Source organism: Takifugu flavidus, chromosome 3 (genome assembly GCF_003711565.1).
Source record: "Takifugu flavidus isolate HTHZ2018 chromosome 3, ASM371156v2, whole genome shotgun sequence".
NCBI classification, from domain to species: domain Eukaryota; kingdom Metazoa; phylum Chordata; class Actinopteri; order Tetraodontiformes; family Tetraodontidae; genus Takifugu; species Takifugu flavidus.
This window is the reverse complement of record NC_079522.1, coordinates 12,917,493-12,940,770: the sequence shown is the minus strand read 5'-3', so window position 1 is coordinate 12,940,770 and position 23,278 is coordinate 12,917,493. Positions and strand designations below refer to the sequence as shown.

General features: G+C 43.1%; 1 protein-coding gene across 1 annotated transcript; it reads right to left on the bottom strand.

Moving 5' to 3' along the window:
* Positions 1–1,473: 1,473 nt before the first annotated feature.
* On the bottom strand, positions 1,474–13,265 carry LOC130523040 (heparan-sulfate 6-O-sulfotransferase 3-B-like). Its single transcript, XM_057027983.1, has 2 exons — positions 12,414–13,265; positions 1,474–2,856 (listed from the first exon to the last, which is right to left on the bottom strand). Exons 1-2 carry the CDS (start codon positions 12,953–12,955, stop codon positions 2,103–2,105), a joined length of 1,296 nt encoding a protein of 431 aa, XP_056883963.1. The 5' UTR covers positions 12,956–13,265; the 3' UTR covers positions 1,474–2,102.
* Between the last annotated feature and the right edge of the window lie 10,013 nt (positions 13,266–23,278).

Sequence of the window (23,278 nt, the reverse complement as noted above, 5' to 3'; positions counted from 1 at the left end):
CATTTGGTTCGGTCAGCCGTCGAAATGAACTGATTTTACGGCCGACACCACCTCCTGGAGTCAGTGATCTGTGAGAAATGGTGGATGTGAGCACTCAGCTGTGCACCCTGTGCAGATGCATTCACCTCCCCCATTAAAGACAAGGCAGAGTTGATAACACAAAACACCAAATGGTTGAGCTCTTTGGAGATGCAGTAAAATGCTTCACCGCTTTTCTTCCTTCATGTTGTCGCGATTTTTCATTTGTGGGTTTCTGAGCACTAAGGTCCAACATTCATTTATGAAATAATTCTGTAACTGAATTGCATAATCATAAAACATATTAATAATTTTAAAAAATAATTAATTTTAAAAAAAACTATAAATCGATTTTTAAATGATACAAGGCAGAATGTCTGACACCAAAAAGGAGCTTCTTGCCTCAGTACTTGACAGGATAGGGTAAATAAATACATAAAATTTACCAGGAACCACATCAGAGATCTCTGTCCAGAAGAGCGCAGTCCTGGGATCAGCTAAGATCCTGCGTAGAACCCTCAGACTCCCAGGCGTCTGGTAGAGGACCCAGGTCTGGCGGAGGCACCATCCAGGAGGGCGAGGAAGAGATTTTTATTTTTTTAAATCTCACTGCATGTGGTTTTGTCATTAAAGATCCACGTATACATTCTCAGTCAACAGAGGGAAATCCTGGGGCGATTAGGAGAGCTGTTAGGTTGTTTGTATGATGATTGTTTGGAATCATCATATGTCCTTCTATCACAGTTCAGATAAGAATACAAAGGGCGGCGAGTTCATTCAAAAAGCAAAACCAAGCTTAAGTTGTCGGCCAACGTTCTGCGTGCTTTTGTACGCAGATGTGCGAACTCGCCCATCCCCGTTATCACTGGCTTGTGCAAGTCTAATCGTTTGCTGTTGCATGCTGTGCAGGCAGGATGGAGACTGTTCCGGAGGGATAATTTTGTTCATAGCTGTTGTCGTCTTTTCCTGTGGCTCCTGACTGATCTGTCGCTCGCTTATTTTTAGTCTCATGAACAAAATGAATATGTGATGCATTGGGAAAGTGCTTATTACAGCCACGGGCTTTCAGTATAAAGCAATCATCTTCATAGCTAATGTCTGTGTGGTCGGTTGTGTTTAGAAATACTATGAAGAAGATTGTTTTTCTGCCGGGGTGAGAAGACAAAGGCGGTCCAATTGAGTAATGTGTGTTACTGTACAATGTTGGAGGAAAAAAGCATGCAACATACCACAGTGGTTATAGGTTCTGTTGGGCCAACGTGCTGGTCAATTGAACCTAAAGTGATCAATCGAGGACAAAGATCCTATGATCAATGAGTTAATTGTGTAAATATGAATGTTGAAGATGGCACACCACAAGAAGATTTCAGATTTTTATGGCAAGAACAAACTGTGACCAAGACGGAACCCGTGTGAGAACACGAGCGGCAGAGACGGTCTAGAAAGCAAATTAAATTACCGGGTGCTGCATATTTTTATTGAACACATTTCCTGCGAAAAATTGCCTTGATTGTTTCTTCGTACTGCATCTTAATAAGTCAGATAGAAATAAAACACACTGCAGAGTGTCGCCAAGTTTGCGCTTTCTTATGCTATTCTTATGAAGCCACAGAGTCACTACAAGATTTCACAGATCAACACGGCGCTAGATCACAAACATGACACGTATAGTCCTCCACTTCATTCGCCATTTCACCAAAAAACTGGCCTTCTGTCTGAAGCACCATGTATAAACTTGTGTGTGTGTGTGTGTGTGTGTGTGTGTGTGGTGTGTGTGTGTGTGTGTGTGTGTGTGTGTGCGTATTCCAGTGCTTTAATAACAATCAAAGCAAAAGTACTCATGAATAAATAGAGATCACAACTGCGGTGCCAAAAATATCCGTAGGAAATAAAAAGAAAATAATATGAAGTGTTGCCAGGACAATTACATCCATCATAAATATTAAGACACTGTTTGGTTGGTCCAACAAAGCTTGAGGACGACAGCGGACTTTGGCAGATTGACAGCAGAGGGAGAGCAGACGTGACGAAGGGAGGAGAGTAAAGCTCAGAGAACCAGCCATGGGCCACTGCGTGTTCTCCCCTCACCATCGCACCACCTGGCTGCTGTAGTCCTCTGTAGTGGTCACCACCTCTCCTGCCTTCGCCTCCCCTCCCTGCTCTTCCTCCTCTCCTCCCCCCAGTCTCAGCAGCTGAGCCAGATAGGTCCTGTGCAGCTGCTGCTTCTCTTTCCTCTCCCGCAACCTCCTCACACGCTCCTCCTGGCGTATCTTCTGCCGGTTGTACTGGTAGCGCCGCAGGAAAAGCTCCTTGGCATAGTCGTAGAGCTCCACGTCGAGGGCGTTCAGCCCCTCGATGCGCCGCCGCACCTTTTCGCTGATGCCCACGCTGGCGGCGCGCGTGCTGTTGATCTGCGTGAAGGGCCGTATGAAGTGCAGGCCCAGCGTCCGCTCAAACAGGTACTGCGTCTTGCGCTGGAACTCCGTCAGGCCGTAGAAGGCCATGTTACGCAGGTTGGCCTTGGCGCTGGCGAGCAGCACGCGGCCTCGCTCCAACTCGCTAATAGACGACATGTTGTAGCAACCCACCAAGCTGAGGTCGGCCAGCATGCGGACCTGGCGGTTGTTGGCCAGGTTCGACGGGCAGTTCATGAAGTCTGCCAGGGGCACACCCGTCCAGTCCTCCCCGCTGTAGCAGGACGGCAGCTCGTCCTGCGTGGGCGGCCTGCCGTCGCACATGTGGAGGGCTGTTTTCCACGTGGCCCCTCGCTGCACGTGCTTCCATTCACTGAGGTAGCGGGACACAGGGTCACGTAGCATGGTGATGTAGTAGAAATTCCTGCAGAGACACACGGGAACACGTGAGGTGTTAGGCCAGCTCAGAAACTTCATTTGATAATGTCAAGTTAATCATTAGGATAATTATCAGGATGAAGGTACCCCCCCCCCCACACACACACACACACACACACAGGGTTAAAACGCCCCCGTTTTCAGTGTTACATTCGTCAAAAGCTCATGTCAGAAGTTATCCAGGTATTTGTTATTTTGGCTGTAAAAAATTAGGATTTTACCTTATAAAAAATGTCTATTTCAACCCTGATGTGAAAGTTCACAGATGACAATCGTGAGGCATGGTTTGAAGCGAGTGAAGGAGGATGAAAGCAGACATCAGATTTCTTCCAGGTAAAGAAATATGAGCAAAAAAAAATACCAGTGCTAGAAAACCTTAATCACACCAGTGTGACTCCAGCACCTTTCATGGTTCTGGATCATTCCACTCTTTCTAAAAAGCTTTCAGCCGATAAATGCTACCTCTCCTTTTTATCTCCTGGGTTCAGAGATGACCAGCGTAGTATTGAGGTGAGGTGACTGGTGGAGGCAGTGCTGGGTGGACGTCAGCCATTTCAAAAAAGTTTTTCTAAAGGAATACGGTGTACATTGAGAGGAAAAAAGAAATTGAAAACATCTTGTGCTCAAAGAACACCGTAACCTCCCCGAACTCACCTCACCATCAGCGAGGGAAACCAAATCGAAAGTCCAAAGAAGCTTAACATGAAAGGTTTTTCATTCCTCACATCTTTCAGTTTACCATCTGGGAGATTTCAATCAACACGTAAAGAAAGAATTCACATTCAAGGACATTTCTTGGCGACGTTTGCCGATAAACTGTTTTAGTGACATTTTCATCCAGTTTCAAGTTGAATTCTGTTCTTAAGGACTTTTTTGAGGGGCCCTAAGTAATGAATTCAGCCCACAGGAAGAAAACTGGGATTCCTGAGATGGATGGAGTTAAAAATCAGATCCCGATCACCTACTTACAACAAGATCCATCAAATATGAAGCCAGCCCAATTTAGATCATGTCACTTTACCCTGTTTATTATCAACATTCAGAATTTACGCCGCTGGCGCCGTTAAAAATACCCACTTTGATAAATATCTATAGAGAAAGACTGAAATGTTTTCAATGCTCATTTATAAGGGGATCAATATCAGGGCTGCAACTGCTAATAAATATCTTCATTGCTGATTCATTTCCACCCGGTTTTCTTCATTAATCAGTCATTTACTTCTGTATCGATGATGGAAAACAGATCCAACCGTAGATGTTTACGTGCTCCTGCAATGATCTCCATGATTTATTCATATGTTGATGATTACAAATCATGTTGTGTAGTTGATTAAAAAGTAAGGAATTAAAATTTCCAGAAGGTTTTGGGTTCAGTACCAGGCTTGGTGCCTTTCTGTGTGTCGTTTTCCTGAGGCACAGGTTAGGCAGCTTGACTAGCATCGTCTGTATAGAATTCATATGGAGTAGAATCCCTTTGAGGGTCATCTGAGCTCAACTTGCCTCTGAGGTTAACAGTAGAAAAGTGGGGAATTAAATGTGTTTACATCACCACTGACTCCAGACCTGCTGTGCAATTCTGATGTGACAACACATCTACATCAAATCACTCTTTATCCATGGGTGGTACAATAAATTTAGCTCCGCTCTTTGTGTAATGAAAAGAACTGATTATGGTAACAAATTAAGGAAAAATGAAAACCGGTATAGTTTGAAATCGTATTTGATCACCTCTGCTCGGTATCATAATGCAGAAATATTGCCGTTATTAATAACTGCATCCTTATGAGGAAATAGAGCCTTGATGGAGATGTTGTTTCTGTTGCATATTGCAAAACATGCTGTCCAATCTGTAGCAGAAATGTCAGATTCTAAGATTATAATTAGATAATAATAATTATAATAATAATTATTATAATTATTATAAGATTCATTTAACCAACACACATCCACGTATTTTGTCCAACGCACAGCAGAAGTCATGTTAACACCGGTGCTTATGAAATTAAAAATCTGGTTAATCGGGAGGTTGTTTTAACTAGGGAATGAGCGTACAGACCAACATCCTTAAAAGGTTTCCAGTTTAGCAATTATTAGTAGATGGCAGATATCAGTCATCTGTGGTTAATGGTGGAGTGCCGTAACGATATCATGGTAGAGCACACCCACAGACAGACACCACCCAAAGATAATGGCTGTCCACAGTGGAAACTAAGTGAATTACCCAGCTCTCCACGATGGGGGCTGACAGGCAGCAGCAGATAGATGGACACGCACAAAATGGTCCGTGTGGTCGTTCCTGGAAAAGAGCTCAGTTGTTTCTGCACCTCTCATCTATCTCTGCAGCTAACCGCGAGACAGCTGGATCAATACGTGTCCGTGCAACCCCACCTTTCTGCTTCTGTGCTTCCGTCATGACCTATTGACAAAGAGCAGCAAATGTCAGAGCTCTCCTCTCACTCTTGGCAGCGACAGGAACAGGGTCAGATTATGAAGGGAAAGAATAATTACGAGTTGAAAGGACGGGGAGACGTTGTGCAGGAGCCACTGTGATCCAACGCTCTGCTAATGTACCTGCAGAGTGTCTTGGCTGAGATTGTCCACCCTTATTCTGCCTCCTCTGGGATGATGACAACACTTGTATTGATTTTGGACAAAAGTTCAAATGACACATATGGCAATGGAACATCGGAAACACGCTATTGTTCCTCTGTATGAGCGCCATCGGGGTCTTGATGTGGCTCTGCGGTTGACCTTTTCTCATGTTGATCAGTGTTTGATTTCTCAGATCGGCCACAGTGAGAATGCGACGCTGTAGCTATCAGCTTTTTTTCCCAGGCATTGAAATGAAGGCGCGCGGTCTGGTGTCGCTGAATAATTCATGAAACATTCGACTGGCGCTTCGCATTTGAGCCTTTATTTTTTAAATAATGAACTCACTACCGTCCGCGCTTCGGTATAGACATGTGGCGCACGTGTGAGCATGACTGGTCGTTTATAGAGTTAAAACAGCTCGTCTTGTTTTGCCACAGATCAATCTCACCCGTTCCTGCCCTTCCTGCCGCTGGTCGACTTTGTCCAAACAGCAAACCAGCAAACATTATTGATCTGCATGGCTCTCCCTTATTGTCTCACGCGCTCTCACTCTCTAAATCAACATCAAAAAGCTACAGAGGAAACTTGCTGTGAAAATCGATATCTGCCTTGTTAATTCACTCAGTAGCATCAAGGACACAGTCATCTGATGATAAAACCTGTGATGGAAATGTTTTAAAGACTGTAAATGCATCGCATCGCTGTATGTTGAGGCGTTTCTGAGGGATGGTTTCAAAGCTCTGGCTTGGTCTGCGAGACCGTCAGAGGAGTATCACTTTCCTACCGTGAGCCGTGTTGGGAGGGAAAAAAGGGAACCTAAAAACAAGCACGGGACGGCACATCAATTTGACACTGAAGCCGGGGTGTTGATAAAGCACACAGTTGGAGCGAATCCATTTAAAAGGTGTTTCTGTGCCCACGAGGGATCCCTCAGCCACAGGTACCAAGTGTAAATGAAGCACTTTGGTGAGGGGGGTGGGGGGTACGCTGGTTAAATCCTTGTCACCACTTGATTTGACCATTTAATTTGCTAAAGAATGTTTAAATGTAGCATTATGATGAAGAGCAGAAGGACCAGATGGAAACAAATCAATCCTGAAATTATTCCAATTACAGTTCAAGTTTTACGGGCCTCAGCTAATGGAAAAGAAAAAGAAAAGAAAGTCTGAGCATTTTTAAAGCACATTAATTATTAGCTTAGAGTGTCATATTTAATATAAGTTTTCATCTTAAACCTTTTTAGCTGTGAAACCAGGCCAACAGCATGAAACCAGAAATTCAAAGAAGTCAAAATTGGACAATAAAAAGAGCTGATGTCAGCAGCTCATCATCACAGAATGGAGGTGGTCACAGTTCTCATCAGGCTTCAGACTAGGAGGTCAAGAGGGATCCATTTTCCCTGATCTGAATCTCCTGCTCTGCACTTACTTAATCTTTTCCTGGCAATTACAGGAAAAATGATCCCTGATCCCATCTGCACACAACGGGATCACGGCAGGTCCGCGTGCACACATAAACCCTCCATCTGCCTTGAATGACCCGCCAATGGTACACTTGCTCAAACTGTAACCCAGTTGTGGGGAAACACCAGTGTGCAGCCCGTTACTTGATACTTGAGTGGGGAGGGAAATGACGAGCAAAGAGACCGATGCCGGAGTCTGATCTTCCTTAGTCGAGATGGAGGTGATGCTATTTTAGGGTGATGAAAGGGAAAGCCTCAGGGATGCTCGTGTGGAAACAAGAACGCTTCCATTGAGGACAAGGTGTCTAACAAACAAAGGTGTGAAGATGTTTGCTGAGCTGCAGCCAGCATAACATGAGAGGAATGATGTAGATGATTCCAGGGATCAACACATTTGTACTAAAGAAATTCTCCTGGGAACGGAGTGACATATTTGTTTTCAGCTCATTTGGTTTTAACCTGGTGTGTGCGGCTGCAGTGTCTTAGCCTCAACCTTTGCTTGACATCTTAATCTTTGCCTGGACGGGATAAATGGAGGTGTATATAGTCGGCAAAGGTCACCTCTCTACTCCAAACCCTGCTGAGGAATGTCTGAAAAGCAGTATTCTGACACTAAATTTCTCACAAAGATGTCATTGCACAGAAAAATGAGAAAAGGAGAGGGGAAAACAGCTTTGATTACCTGCTGACTGCAGCCCGTTTCATGTATGGGACATAACGATACGGCCCAAAAGAATCACCATCTCTGGTTTTGTTTTGGGTTTTTTTAAAGGCCGGTTTAGGGATAAATCTAGATGTCTGGATTAAACCCTCCCCCACATTCTTATTCCTTGCCTTGCTAACCTGTATTCATCTAATCTCTCTATAGACTGTAGAGATTATCACAATCCTTGGAATATTTTAGAGTTGTAACAAGAATATGAGGTTGCTATGATAATGCGCAGTGGTTTTAGTAAACTTGAATTGCTGAATCAATGCTTCATTTATGAACTGAGGAGTAGATGTAGACTTCATTTAACGTGTGTCTCATTTCTCCCGTGTGTGGAGATTTAAACTGGCGCCGTTCTGTCGTGTGTGTCGCATGTGTGCGAGGTCACGCTCTCTATGGCAGGGCAGACTGAGACATAAAATATCGTATGCATATTCAGCCAAACGTGGCACAGCATGTGAAGCCACATGATGCAACACACATCTCTGAATCAGCAGCGCTGAGGTCTGAAAATCATTACACGATACATTAAATGCTGCCGACCTCAGTTAAGTAAGAATCATCCCAGCCGAGACGTCAAAATCAACATCAGACTCTGGAAGAGGATCTCCCTCGAGACCAATACATCCATCAGCAGCCAGAAATAAAACTGATGTCAAGTGCTGTGCATATAGCTTTCCACCTACAAGATATGACGAATCCGAACATGCGCACCCGTCGCTGAAATTGCCGCAGGTACATCCTCCAGTGTAACATTTATTGCTTCAGTTTCTTCAATGTATGCAACTTTCATACCCACCAGGAAATGCTGAAGAAGGCTTTTTTTGTTTGTAATTGAGAATATATTTCCCCGCGAGTTCATGTCCTTGTGAGACGGAGGGAAAATCCTTCTTTGCAAAGTTGCAGATTCATTTAAACTCCTCACATGTCAGCTGGGAACAGCCTAAATGATTTATGGCCACAGGAAGTTGCGTTGTTTTTACAACCAGTTTTCAGAACAATGCTTGCTCGCCAGCAGCTTACAATATCTCTATATATCTCTATAAATAAGCTCAGAGAGTCACATTACAATCAAAAGTACTGCTGACAGAAAAAGGGCAGAATTACCCCTAAAACACCTCTGTGTGGGGTCTTCAAACCAACTCACCATAACTGCAACTGAAATTTGATACAAAGCAGTACAACCAGACGTAAATTCTGAATTTAAATTGCTCAAATGTTAAGCATTTAGCATTAATCATGATGGTGGCTTACTGGAATGTTGTCTCTGTCATAGTCGGCCCCTCCCAAATTTCTCTATATCTGAATTCCTTTTTGTGTAATTATCACCCACAAGAAAAAATAAAAATGTGGCCAAATTACCAGCTAAAGTCGTCTTTATTGCCCAGGATAAATCTGGCTAATTAAGCTGAGGCTGAGCTGCAGGTTAGCCAGCCTGCTTTCTTTGCTCTAATCTGAAATAATGAGGTCAGTAACAAGGTTACGCTCTCTGCCTGCGCGGTGTGAGGCCGGCTGTGTCGGACCAATGCTACGGCATGGCAATCGAAGGTTTGACGTCTGGCCTTACAGCAATTCTGCAGCCCGCTGCGATGTGAATGCTGTGAACCCCTGCTGTGAGCAAAGCCCCGCAGGTACCTGTAACCAGTGCCGAGCCATCAAAACCACTCGAACTGGCCGCATGTTTCCCTCAGGAGAGATGGCATATGAGAGGAATTTGGCAGACCTGAGGGTAAAAAGGTAGTGGGGGAAAAGAAACAGCAAGAGGCAAGTCAAAAAAAGACAAACATAAATGTGCTAACTTTTTTTATCTAAATATAGGGATTTGGGCAAATGGGATTTCTGAAAAAAGGGTGTCAAATGGTTAATCATCTGCTTTTACACTGCTTTGGATGTGTTTCACGTGGGCATTTTAGCAAACAAAAACTGGTTTTTGACATTTTTCTGGGTGGTTTTAAAAGCTGTTTTTAAGATCATTAAGGTCACGTGCTATCATCTTATTCTCTACAAAGAGATTATTCTCTTGCTCTTCAAAAAAGTAAACTGAATTCTTTACACCCTGAATGAATTAGACTTAAGGAAAGAAAAAGACGATCAGACTGGGGAACAATTAAAATGACTCTCATTATGAGCTGATTAATTCCCACATGAAAGTTAGGAAGAGTAGCGAATGTTCCTTATTTTCAATGTTGCATTTTGTAATATACAATCTAAAGACATTTATACTTGTATAGTAAATTCTAAACTGTGTATCTAGCTAGCTGTTCAGCAGTCAGTACTGCTATATGCGCTGCCCCCTTGTGGTTAGACTCACATTCACAGTTTTCAGGTTACAACTTGTTTTGATTCTCACACTGACCCATAACATGAAATTAGAATTATTATGCCTGCATGTCCAAACTTAAAATCTACAGCCTTTTAAGGAAAACAAGATCAGTTTCAGACATTACGGGATGAGACTCATTTGCCTCTTTAATGTGGCTGTAGTTGGTACTTAAGCACCTTTGTTTAAATTTTTACAATTTAGTTATAAAGCAAATTATATGAAGGAAAAAAATTAACAATTACTCAAAATAATTTAAATATAGTTGTTTAGAGTTTGATTTTTTGAGCAATTGATTTATTTAATTTGCAATTCATTTGTTCAAATTTTTCCATCTCAAATTTTAAGAGGCTGATTTTCTAGTTTTAACTAAGATTTGAGTAAATACTCTCTTGGGATCATTAAACATGTAACACTTAACATTACGCAGTGTGAGATCTCAGCGATGGAAGGAGCGTAAAGAGGTACGAGTGCCGTTTGCCTGCTTCGGTTGGTGCCTGTGGCTCGTTTGAGCGGGCAGCCACCCTTAAAGAGGTGTAATCCAGTTACAGTTGAACCAAATATTTAAAGAGCTCGAGCATTTTTCAGTATTCTCAGGGATTACCTTTAGATCCAAGCTCAAAGTACACCATAAAGCAACGGGGATTGGTTTGAAAATAATAGATGGAGAGATGGGGCAGAAATAGGGATGAAGCAGAGTTATAGGACGGGGAAGGAAGGGGGGGGGGGGGGGGTTAAATGTCAAAGAGGAGCAGAAAATGCTTTTGTGCAAACCCAAACACACGAGCCGAGCACTAATGCACGGACATGTCTCAGTTTCTTGTTGCCGTGTCTGCGTGCGTGGCGTAACCCATGATGGAGCGGCTACTTCACCTAAAGTGACGGGACAAAAGCCTCTCAGATCTGATAAAAATCTGTGGTAACAGTGAGCAGAGCGTTCTTTACTTAGCATTTTCTCAAATATGACAAGGAAACTATGGCGGGGGGGGGTTCCTATTTTGAAATGACGGTCACTTGTAAAACCCTCGGTGACAGGAAAATGTCATGCTACAGATTTGCGAAATAAGTTGTGATCCACTCCATCAAATTCAGCGGTATAATCAGTTATGACTCACGGTGCGCTGGGTTTCGACCTGATGCCTCTCGCAGAATCTCACACACAAATCTGCAAAAATGTGCAATGCAAATATGTGTCATTTAACACCTCCGTCGCACGTCTGAATCCCAGCGAGGCGCTCAGGAGCGGCTCTGACCTCTGACCTCTGAGTCAGTCATCTGTCAGCTCTTCCTCTGAACACAGAAAATCTTTACTTGGTGGGCGAAAAATGTTCACGTCTGTGAAAAATGAACCGGGCGCGGCGTCGATGTTAATCGGCCCTGATTTTCCACTGGTTATTATAGTGACTTGACAAGTGTTGAATGGTGTTGCTGACTGGCTCATAGTGCTGATACAGCTCCAGGCGTCTCTTCTAAACAAATTAAGCACGTTAAATTAAGTCTGATGGCCGCTACAGAAGACAGCTAATGGATCGGAAGAATTCTGGAAGCCGCTGTTTGTCCTTGTCAAGACCCCTAAACTGCTCCCTGTGACATATGGAGATTTGCTCTCTTGACCAAATTTAAGAGGGATCGGCTTCGACACGCAGGCGTCACACCTCAGAAGACCCTACCCTACTTAAGTGATTTACTGTGTTAAGCTTAGCTGTGTCTGCTCTGTAGTTACAGCAAATGTAACAGGCGTGATGGGTTCGACGGTCCGCTGATAGCACGTTGTGTCAGATTAACTCGGCTGTATTTACATGCCAGTTGGCGCGTGTGACCCAAAAGATGACATGGCACCGCAGCCTACAATCCTAAAAAAGATCAAATTACCCAAGAGGACTTATTAACATGCATGAAAACCATAAAAATACGCTCTGAAAATACATTTTCTATAACTCTCTCTGTTTGATATACTGCTCTAGTGGAAATTGTTATTGCCTGTAATGCACATTATTACAGCCATAAGGAGTGCAAAGGCTGCAAAATTTCTGTATTTTTTTTATTTTACAATCTACTACCAGCAGTCTCAAAATGCCAAGTTCATCCCAGAATGATGTCCAGTTACCATAGGAACCAGTCCTGGTTCTCATACAATTAGCGCTTCCCCTTTTTCTTGGGAATCTGCATCTGCTTCAGAAAATGTCTGGCTCAATACTCCAGAAACCCACTTGCCACTGTGCAGAGCAGCGGGCTATTTTTAAACAAAAGTCAGACTATGACAAAGGGTGTAAAACTCCAGATGCAGTCGGGGGCCAGAGTGGGGTCTGAAAGATCCCTGTCGCTTAAATGAGGCGGGGGAGGAGTAATTTTCCCAGTAATCGCCAAAAATGAACCACCTTTCCTTTTGCGTGCTCTCACGTCTGTTGTGATTGACCGTCAGGTTCAGGCTCAGGGGTTTGATGCTGCCTCCAAACTGACCTTTTGCTCTTGGGCGCGCTCTTCTTGTCCCTCTTGTTCATCACCACAGGGACACAGCTCGTCAGCTCGGTCCAGTCTGCGTGCAAGCCGCAGCTCCAGCCGGTGGAGAAGCGCGAGAAGAGCCACGACTCGGCTCTGCCGGGCCGGTGACAGGTGCACTTCCGCTGGCCCGGCAGGCAGTCGCAGGGCTGCTCCAGCTGGATGTTTTTCACCAGGTGCCGACCGAACGTCGTCCCGCCTGTCTTCTGGATGTGGAGGAACACCATCACGTCGTCTCCACGGATGTTGAAGTCGACGTACCTGTCCAGGTCGCGCTCCGAGAAGTTAAATCTAGATGTGATTTTGGAGGGGACGTCGTCGTCCGGCTCCGGGTCGGTGTAAACTAACTCAAATCCCGACGAGTACCGCGTGTAGAGCCCCTTCTCGTCACTTGTGAAGTAGCAGGTGTTGCTGTCCGCCGGGCACACATACTGGTAGCCGACCATCAAGAAAAGCACCGCCGCGATGGGGATGAAGATGAGTCTGTTGAACTTCTCCTCCATAGTGGAACAGTAAATCACGCCGTCGTGATGCCCAAGTCTTCCTCGCCGCGTCTCATCGTTTCAGTGCAGCTTCGTGCGGCGCTTATCTCAGTTAGACCCCGGAGTTTAAAACGCACTTTACAAATAGGAGCATGCCACGCACGTCCTGGGCAAGAAATGGCGAACTTACCAAAGTGAAAGCTGTCACACTAAACACGCTTGTATTTATTGGAATGTGGCGCTCTGGCTTTAAGTCTGCGCACATCACCGCCGGAGATGCGTTCAGGCTCGGCTGTCCTGCCAACTGCTGCTGGGTACCCGCGCCAGGAGCGCTGGAGACAAGCGGCGTGTTCACCCTGACCGTTTCCGGTTTACTCTTTCAAAATAAGAGAACCGGGCACCGTGACGTTTAACGTCATTGGATTAGCTTTTCATTTAGTTGGTTTTAACAATGATGGTCTGTTTTTTTTTCTTTGCCCGACCCTAAAAATACATATGCATCCAGAAAATATATTGTATAATGTCTGGTTAAAAATAATCAAGTATATCTCTTTAGGTTTAGCACCGTGTCCGCATTTTGCAGTCTCCGCTTCAGCAACCTCTACTTTTAAAAGCAAAGAATCCGATTCCGGGTGTGTTTTGTCTCACTTAACTCTACATCTGTGGGAGTCATCTGTCCCGTCTGCCGAGTCCGTGACGCAACACCATTAATCACAGGCATATTTTGAATGGTCTCTAGACCCAGTGCTAATGGAAATAATGTAGAAAATGTAAATTCTAGTGCTTTTACACCACATTCAAGCTCCAAATATTGTGTCTATGGTTGTCTTATAAACCAGTATTTGCATTTAATGGGCTATTATAATATAGAAATATGTAGTATTATCAGTTTTGTCTAAATGTAATTTTTTAAATTATTATATTGCTCCCTTAAAAAACTACTTTTAAGAGAATGAAGGTGTTGAGGTGCGGTAAATGTCAAAAACAATACATTTTAGGCTGAAATGACTTCATTTTTAATAAAATATTGACAGTGCAGAAAGTGTATATGCTCCTTGGGTGAGAGGCATGATTTCACGGCTATGGAGTGATTCCAACACGTCATATTGATTTGGGAAGGGTTGTGCCACGTGAACGTGCTCTGTTTCGTCTTTTTTCTTTACGCACGTCATGAGTTGAATTTACATGAGTGTACAGCCTCGTGCAGTGTTGAAACAGAGGCAGTTTAGCTCTCAGTAATGGGCTCTCTTTAAGCTGCACTGATCAGAAGCTTTTGTTGTTTTCCCTTAAATGCTTTCCATCAAAGGATTTAACCATGATGCACTTTGGTTTGTATTCAAGTCAATCCTCTTTCTGTAGAGAATGCTCTTTGCCCTCTTTCTTTTGCCTTAATCTCAGTGGGACTTTTGTCAGCGAGTTGCCTCTCATTGTGTCCCAGAGAAGCTACAGGGAAGCCGGAATGTGGATTTACATCTATCCTGGAAGGATGCGAAATATCTGCTTCCTGAAGTTCATGAAAAAGGAATCGTTCTGATCCTCTGCTTTGGCGATGGTACCAAGCCAGATGAGCACAATTTCTATCTGATATGACCTCATTTGGATACAAATCTCTCTTAAAAAAAAAATAAATCAGAGTACGGTTCCTCATTTTGCCGAGTATGCATTAATGTTTTGTCTAGTAAAGTGAGACTGGTGGTATTCCGGATGTGCAGTGGGATATTTACAAAATCCCAGACACCCACCAACCCTGCAATGTGAGAAATAACCCTGAGAATTATACCAGTCGTGACCATCCACCTTCTTTTCCAGGATCTCTGCTGCAAAGAAGTTGTTTACAGCAAACAGATCAACAGCACCACGGATATGCACAAGCTCTCCTCCACCTTTAAACCCCTTCTTAAGCCACCCACAGCTGTCACTTTTGCCTAGGTCTTCACAGACAAAGTTTTAGCTATCAACTGCTATCTTTGAGAAGCCCACAAGCCCAACATGCAGCCATCCTACTGCTTGCTCTCAGCCTCACTCCCCACCTTCTCCACCTCTGAGTGAGGTATCTAAACTTTTGACACACAGCCATCCAACTACAATGCTCACTGGAGCCCACCTACATGTAGACAATACCATCACCCCGGGGATCATTTACATGATCAACTTTTCTCTCTCCAGCGGCACCTTCAATCCACATTCCAAGAGGCACAGGTGACGCCTCTGCTCAAGAAACATATCTGAATGGATGCCGAACCAGCAATCCATCAAAATTGCTCCTTCTCTCTTGCTCCTAGCAAGATTGTTTGTAATCTTGGTGTTTTCTCATTATGTAGCCTCAGTCTCATGGTCTTGCCGCTTTGCCTTATTCAACACCAGAAAAATCAGGCTATCCCAGCATTCCACCCGGCTACTGGTACACGGTGACCTCCTGCATCGACTGATGCAATGTCCTTCTAACGGGTGCACTGATGTGTGTGGTGAAGCTGCTTCAGACGCTCCAGAATGTGTTGGCGTGTCTGGTCTTTCACCAACCAAAGCAGGCCCATGTTACCCCACTGCTGATAGAGCTCCACTGGCTCCCTGTAGCTGCCCACATTAGGTTCAGGTCACTTCTACTGACCCACAGAGTCCTAACAGGACCTAACCCAAACCCTAACCCTAACCTCTTACTTTAACAATCTTGTTCGAGCCTATGACCATCCATTTGCAAAGCTGTCTGTAGAGGTAATTCATTGACTATTCACATACCCTGTTTCCCAGAGGTGGAACGACATCCTGAGCTCTCAGAGTGGGCGCAACCCCCTCTTCCTTCACAACGGTCCTGAAGACACAGGAGCACCTGCTCTCCTAACAGCACTTATCTTCCTCCTGCCATCTCTACTCACATCCACTCTCCTTGTCTCCTGTTTGTATCCCTCTTCACTCCCTCTCCATAGAGCTGCTCTGTTTGTTGATAGCAGCACTTATTCTATAGTCTCGGACTGCAACGTAATATTTTATTCTCATTAGTCACAATTGCATAGTGGCTTGATTGTATCTCTTACTTTAAGTTACTTTGGACAGAAGTACTATTAAATGACTAAAAGCCAAATGATACAATTTTTAAAAAACAACAACAACAACAACAGAATATAAAACTGTTGTGGGAGAAAGATGAATGCATTTTAGCAAAAAGGTTAAAGTTGTTAAAAGCTGCTGTAACGTATGAGGAAAGTTGTATGCAAATTATTAAAAAATCCTATTCTCATCACAAACACATTAGAATATGTGGTGTGATGGGGTAATTCCACTGTGGGGTAATATCACTCTTTCTGTCGTATTTACGTCAAAAAGTATATTAATGCTAAGTTTAATTCAAATATATTTTCTTCGGTGGTAGTAAAAGTACAGTTTATTTGTGATGAGCTTTTATAGCTAATTTCTGAATAAGAAATCCATTTCAAAAGCAATAAATCCTAACCCGTGTAGCCAAATGCTTGTCAGAGACAAACCACAATATAACATGACCCATCTAATGCCTAATTCTAAATTGCATCACTGCCATAGTTACAACGGCAAATGTTTGTTTTGTTCATCTGAAATTAAAAGCTCATGAACTTTTGAGTTCTCTGCACCAAAGTTCAAAACCACCTACACCTCATTAGAGCAAAAAACAACACTTTGTTATTTGGATGTCACTGAAAACAGGATTTCAGACATTCGATGTGCCATTGGGAGACAATGCTAATACGCCAACAGCTGTTCATAACGGTTGTGTGAATTCCTACAGTAGTCTTGAAGCATTTAGCTGGCCAAAATGTCTGTGTTGAACAAATTAAAGCAGACGCCGACATCCTCTAAGATTTAGGCCTTCTCTGATGCTTCTTGCTGACCTTCATCTGATATCTGTGCACGTTAAACAGCAACATCCAGGCTGTCAGTCCTCTTTTGCTTTGTTGCTAAAAATGGACCGCCTTTAGGATTGTCCATTTTTCGATTCTAAGCGTTATTATTAGATGTGTTCAACCTTCTTTGTTTTTGTTTTTTTTAAATGACTGTTTGGGCCATTTGCCGCCGCTACATGTTGTGTCTGACAGTCTACTCTTCCCCACAGGGATCCACCCTCAGCAAGAGCACCATGCCAGCCTTTGCTGGACTTCCACCACAGTCTCATCCAAAACCTTTAATCAGAAAGGACACCCTCCCTTCCCTGTCCTACATGAACAGCAAGGCAGTTGGTCCATGCTGGGTGTCTCGGCAGCTTGACAGAAAGCAGTCCAGAGTGGGCTGCTACCAGCTGTGTGGCCATAAATTCTGCATTTTCAGGCAGGTAACTCAAGCTTTGGGGACGTGATGTCTCCTGCCAGATCCAGAAACAGCCTGACTGCTTTTATTATCAGCACTAATAGACTTCTCAGAACAGCATGTCTCTTTCTCTCAAATTTACAGCCGTTTAACTTGTTAAGGGTTCATGTTGCATGTTGCACAGGACCCTAAAAGTCTTCAGTGGAATTTGTGCATGTTGGATTTGATAAATTAATTACATTAATATACTATTATTTTAGTTAGTATAGTGCACACATGCAAATATGCATTACTGAGAGGAGCTAGATTTAGTTCAAATCATATTCTTCGGCACCTATCACCTATCGCATCTGTAAATGCTTCAGAACATCTGCAGTTCTGGACCACATAAGGTAATTGTGTTTAACAACCCTTAATCTAGCAACCCTCTCCGACAACTGTTTTACCAGAGCAGTGGTCTATTATTAATTCAACTGAGTGGTTTGTTTCCTTCCATAACAGTAAAATTACAGATATTACTGGGTCTCATGAACCTTTTATCTTTTCCTGAAAGAGTTTTCGCAGCAACTAGTGCCTGCTCCTTTTTCGCTTTGATACCGTTTCTAGGTGTCAGAGGTTGAACTTTATTTAAAGGGAAAAAAGACTCATTGGGATGAAGGAATTTGTGCAGGTCGTATTCATTAATGTTATGGGAGAGACAATATTTAATACACAAAGTGACGACGGTATCAGTTTTTTCTTGACTTATGAAAAATGTAATTGGAGAGTACCACAGCAGCACGAAGGCTTTCTGCATTTCAGATAAAACTCTGCAGTCTGCAACTGTTTTTACTCTCACAGATACTTTTTACTCAATTTAAAGTGCAATGCAGTTGACTTGAGTTCAGTTTAGGTTAACTGAGCAAATTAGCAACAAATACTAGTTGCACATGTTGGGAAATAAAAAGATTTTTTTAAAAAAAAAAAATAGATTGTGCAGAGCGGTGACATGCTGTTGGACATGTGTGATTCTAGTGAGTTTCACATTGACTCTGGCAGTTAATGGTCCATCCTGCTGTTAATGTCCATGCCAAGATGGGCATATCTTTGAGATGAGGCAACGGCCCAGTGGGCCACTTGCCCAGTACTTCAGGCAATCAACAGCTGACCGTGTTATACTGCAGTATTGCTCAAGCGTGCACAGCACATTCGAGACTTGTGTGGGCTGGAAGCTCTCCCGGTCTAAAGTCTCGTCTGTGCTCCAATTTTCAACATTAGTTTAAATGTCAGCTACTTTGCAGCAGCGTTTTTCATGGAATTGGCTGTGGAAATGAAGTCATTAATGCCTCTGCTCACCCCTGGTCATAATTTAATTGAATTTATTTGATGAAATATAAAGTTCCTCAACCTTTAGCAGGTTAGAATTAAAATGCGGCAGCACTGTGATGGTGGGGTGAGCTGAGTTAAAGCAAGGCATTTTTTTTAAAAAAGGCTGTTCGAAGAGGCTTCAAAGGGATAGTTTATTGGTAAAATACAGACACAGTGAGGGAAGCAGAAGCTTGTAAGGGGGATCCCTTGGAGCCTGGTTACAGCAAGCTGCTTAGGTGACTGCTTATACAATCAAACTTCAGAGCATTAAATATTCAAGGAGTCCGGGCAGAAATGGATTATTCTTTTCTGAGTAAACATGGATGGAAAATGAGCATGTGGCAAAAGACTCAGGATGGCAATGACGCCCACTTACCAATGGATATGCAAAAAAAAAATCCAAAATGTTGTGTTGATGTGAGGCATTTGTTGTGTCTCCACCTCCATTGGTGGCCGTTTCCAAGGAATCTCGTCAACAATGGGTCAGAGTTCGTGATGAACCCATTCAGAGCTTCATGCAACTCCTTGTCTATCCACCCTGCTTGGTTTTCTCGCAGGGCACAGCTGTATTGCCAGATGTCTCATCGACAAGTACATAAACTGGGACAGGGGACATTTTTTAAAAGATGACATTAAAATGGCAAAATTTCAGATTCACGTGTTAAAACTATTCTGAGTGTATTCCTAACTACCTTCTGGCAGCATATTTTAAATGGAAGACTGTTTCCCCCAGATTGTTTCCATCTCAGCACCCATTCTGAAACATTGACCTTTATTTACCTGTTAAATATTCATGTTGTTTTGTTGCTGAGGTCCCTTTAGGATAAAGCCTCATCAACAAGAGACATTTAGCACAGTATTACTGAAAAGAGGATTTTATTTTAATAGGACAGGGTCCTTTAATGCACGTCGTGATACATCGGTAAGGTGTGTTTTGCTGGCATCTGCTTAGACTCAGAATCCCAGAAAATTGGCGCCACCCACTCATGGAGCTCGGGATGCACCATCTTGTCGCTGGCTATTTAAAATGCATTCTGTGGTTTTCTTCTAAAGATAAAAGCAACCCTAATGTACAATCTAAGAAGATTGTCCTGTAAGCCCATAAGATCGTAGCTGATCAAAAAGAGATGAGACCCCTTCAGACCAAGCTTAACGTTAGCCCTCGGACTGGTGCGAGAACAGAGCTCTGGCTATTCTCTCCGGATCTGTGTGGCCGAGCCCCCCTCCTGGCATTTAAAACACGTGTCTGCAAAAGCATCATTGGTCCTTTTCTCCCTCCATCGGGCCTCGGGAGAGAATCTTTGAGCATCTCTAAATGTCACGTTAAGTGCTTCTCTTGTCCCGTGCTGACACAGGAACAGGGTGCGATCTGAATGCAAAGAAGGCCCGTACTGGAACGCCATTGCTCAGAGTGAGCCCCCCTCTTTTGCTCGCTCACCCTCATTTGTTGCAACTGTCAAACGAAACATCTCGTCCCTAATAGGGCTACCCAGAGGGATGGCCGAGGCATGCACTAATGGCCAGAGTGAAATGATTGCTGCTGCAGACATTAAGAGTTTATATTAACATTGCAGCCATTTTAATTCAAATGAAAACGCACCCCCACCCCCACTTCAGTGGAAAGATTTTGTCGATCCTCTAACCCATCTGGTTTCAGTCTCAAACATTTCTTTATTTTATGCAGGAGAGTTTAAACGCTGAACTGAATAATGACAGAATATGTTGAGCATTTGACTTAGATGCATATTTGCATCCAAAGGTGGCGTCTCCTTCGCCTCAGGTCTCGGTGCCCAGCCATGTCTCAGCTTGCCTCAGCTTGTTTATGTGTGTGGGTGTGTGTGTAAGTGTGTTGTTTGCATGTGTGTGTGTGTGTCCTTTTCTTGATTCTCTTGTTCTCTTTGCTGTTTTTATCCTTTGTGAGGCACTTTGTGCTACCTAGCATATGAAAAGTGCCATATAAATAAAGATTGAATTGAGAATTGAATTGAATTTGTCAACAATAATGTCGACAGATATTTGTGTAAAATGCTAAACTAAACTAATACTTTTACTGGTAGAATTTCTACATATCCCTTTACGACTTTTTGTGCTCTTCTGAAAGCCAGTATAATTGGATGCTGCATGAGAGAAATCAGCAGAGCAGTGCTATATAAATTATGACCCATTTAAATGCTAATGTCACAACAAGGTGCTGTTTTAACAAGCCAGCGATGAGCCTGGGCAAGTGTGAGCAACAAATTAGATTCCTGCTCATTAGTTTGCTGTTAATAGCAATTTCCAGGGTGCCGTGGTGGTCATTGTTCAAACAGAGTCAGATGGAAGTTGGGAAAATCTAATTATTTATTCGTGTTCTTGTGAGTACACCTTTAATACAACAACCTGTGTTGTGTGTATGGATTCGAAAAAGAATCAATCATGAATCAGTCCTGGCCTGTCTGATTAATACATTTATTTAATTACAAAAAAAGACAGGCCCACTCTATACATAAAATGTAAACACAAATTTGAATGAAAAGGACCAGAGAGAAAAAACATATATTTCATTTTCTTCCTCTTTTTATTAGAAATTTATGCTTTTCACATTGCGTCTCAGTTTAAATAAATTTGCCATTATTTTAACCTGTCACAGACCATTATCTTAATTTGGCTGTTTCACATTCATTTAATATGTTTTTTTTATAAATATGTTATTTCTTGATTCTTTTCTTTGTTGAGATTGTTCCATAACTTTACACCTTTCACTACGGTGCTCTGTTCTATCACTTTGGTTCTAAATCTAGGTTCTCTAAAGACTTATTTACTCGTTTTTCAAACTGTAATGGGTCGGAGGGATCTCTATGGTGACCATTACTGATGCTGTTGAAAGTTCTGTAAATTAAATCAAAGTACTTGAGAACACTAACCTGCTGGCTCAAACCTTGCACAGTTTGACAGTGCTCTAGTAAGTGATTGTATAGATCCTTGCAGTACAGTTCCTAACCATGGGCACAGTCATCACGCCTTACTGTGGTTGGGCTTTCCATCCTCATTACAAGGGTTCCCACAAAGGCTCCGCTGCTGCTGCTGAGACTACTTTGCCCTTTAGAGCCCGAGCCTCCTTGCTCAGTGGGAGGACAAGAAAGAATCATTGCAATGCTCATCATTTGTCTGTTATATATAATTCTTTAATGCAGGTGCACTTTGTGACCTGAGAAACATTCATAGGGGACAATGAAAGGAAACAGTGGGATGTTTCTCTCTTTCTCTCCTCTCCACCACAGTGCTCTTTCATCGCTCCTTCCCACAAGACTGATTCACTGCTCCTGACCCCTGCAGCTGCCATGTTGAAAATAGACAACAAAGTGTCTGGGATGAAAACCGATGGCCAGTTGTAGGCTGGAGCTGCTGCACGGCATTAAGTTGGTCAGACAGCCTCGAGTGTTCTTGCTGAGCTGACACTTCCATTTGTCTGGAGTCAAAGAGGAGTTGACTAGTACGTGCTAACAAACACAGGCCATAGTTATGAAAGCTATACATTTCTGACAACTTAACAAATTGACTTGAAATAATCATTAATTAAATCTGTTCTATAAATTCCTTTCATTTACATTACATATCAGTGGCAAGTCTTTGAATGCATCATAATCATGTTAATTCAACAATCTATTTTTAGAAGTGGATACAGGTAGCAATAGCTTGGCTGTGCAGCATCGTTAGCAGAGTGGACTGACAAAATTGAATGGTTTGTCTCAAAAGTATTACAACCACATGTGAGATTTGCCCTCTTGTACTTGAGCACTCGTACTGCTGAGCTGCATCTGTTTTCCAATGCCGTGATAGATGATGCTTCTGCCCTCAGATGCTAGTCTATTTAAGCACTGTACTGCACTATACAGTATGCAGAGTAGTCTAAATCTACAGCATCCTTTGCAAGAAATTCCTTCATGAATAAAGATGTCCCACCATCTTTCCCATTATTTATAGTCCTTGTATGGCCCCGAATGTTAGAAGCGGAACTCATGGGGGATCGGGAAGTGAAGCCACTCTTGCCTATAGTGGAAAAGATATACCACCTCACTCCCTCTGAGAACTTGGTGCAGGAAATGAACTCATAAATCAAGCAGCAAATTGAGTGCAGGGCTGTGCTTACTCATCTCCAGAGGTCTGCTGCTCTTCCTCCACACACCTCTGCTCCTGTTTTGCTGCATGACTAATTTGGCGCCATAACTTTTCTAAATCTTCCACAGTTGTAAACTTATCAGGCTGTCTTGGATTTTATTTTTGGTTGTAAGAAGAAGAGGGAATTGAACCTGGATTTTTATCTGTACAGGTGCACCCTAGCATCTTGTCCTACAGCTGAACTTCATCTCCTCATTGTGATGCTGCTGGTGAGAGCTGCTTGTCTTTAGCTGCACACAGTCTTCTCTGCCTGCCTCAGGCCATACTGACAGTCACAGGCCCTGTCTGGGGGAATTAAAATGTCTATTTATCAGGACTTAACTGCAGCTATCAAGGGAAATGACCTGGGAAATGGGGCAATGTTTACCTCTTCTGGCGATGGGACTCTGATTGAGAGTTCAGCAGGCTGAGATGGGGCAGTGCTGCTTATTTTTTGCAGCATGTGTAATTTTGAAAGCAGCGTCAAACCCGTTTGCACTTGCTCCTTCCCATTTTATTCACGTTCTATGCCTGGATACTCCTGAAGCTTTCTTAATTGTCTGCTGAAAAGATCTCGAAAATTAAATC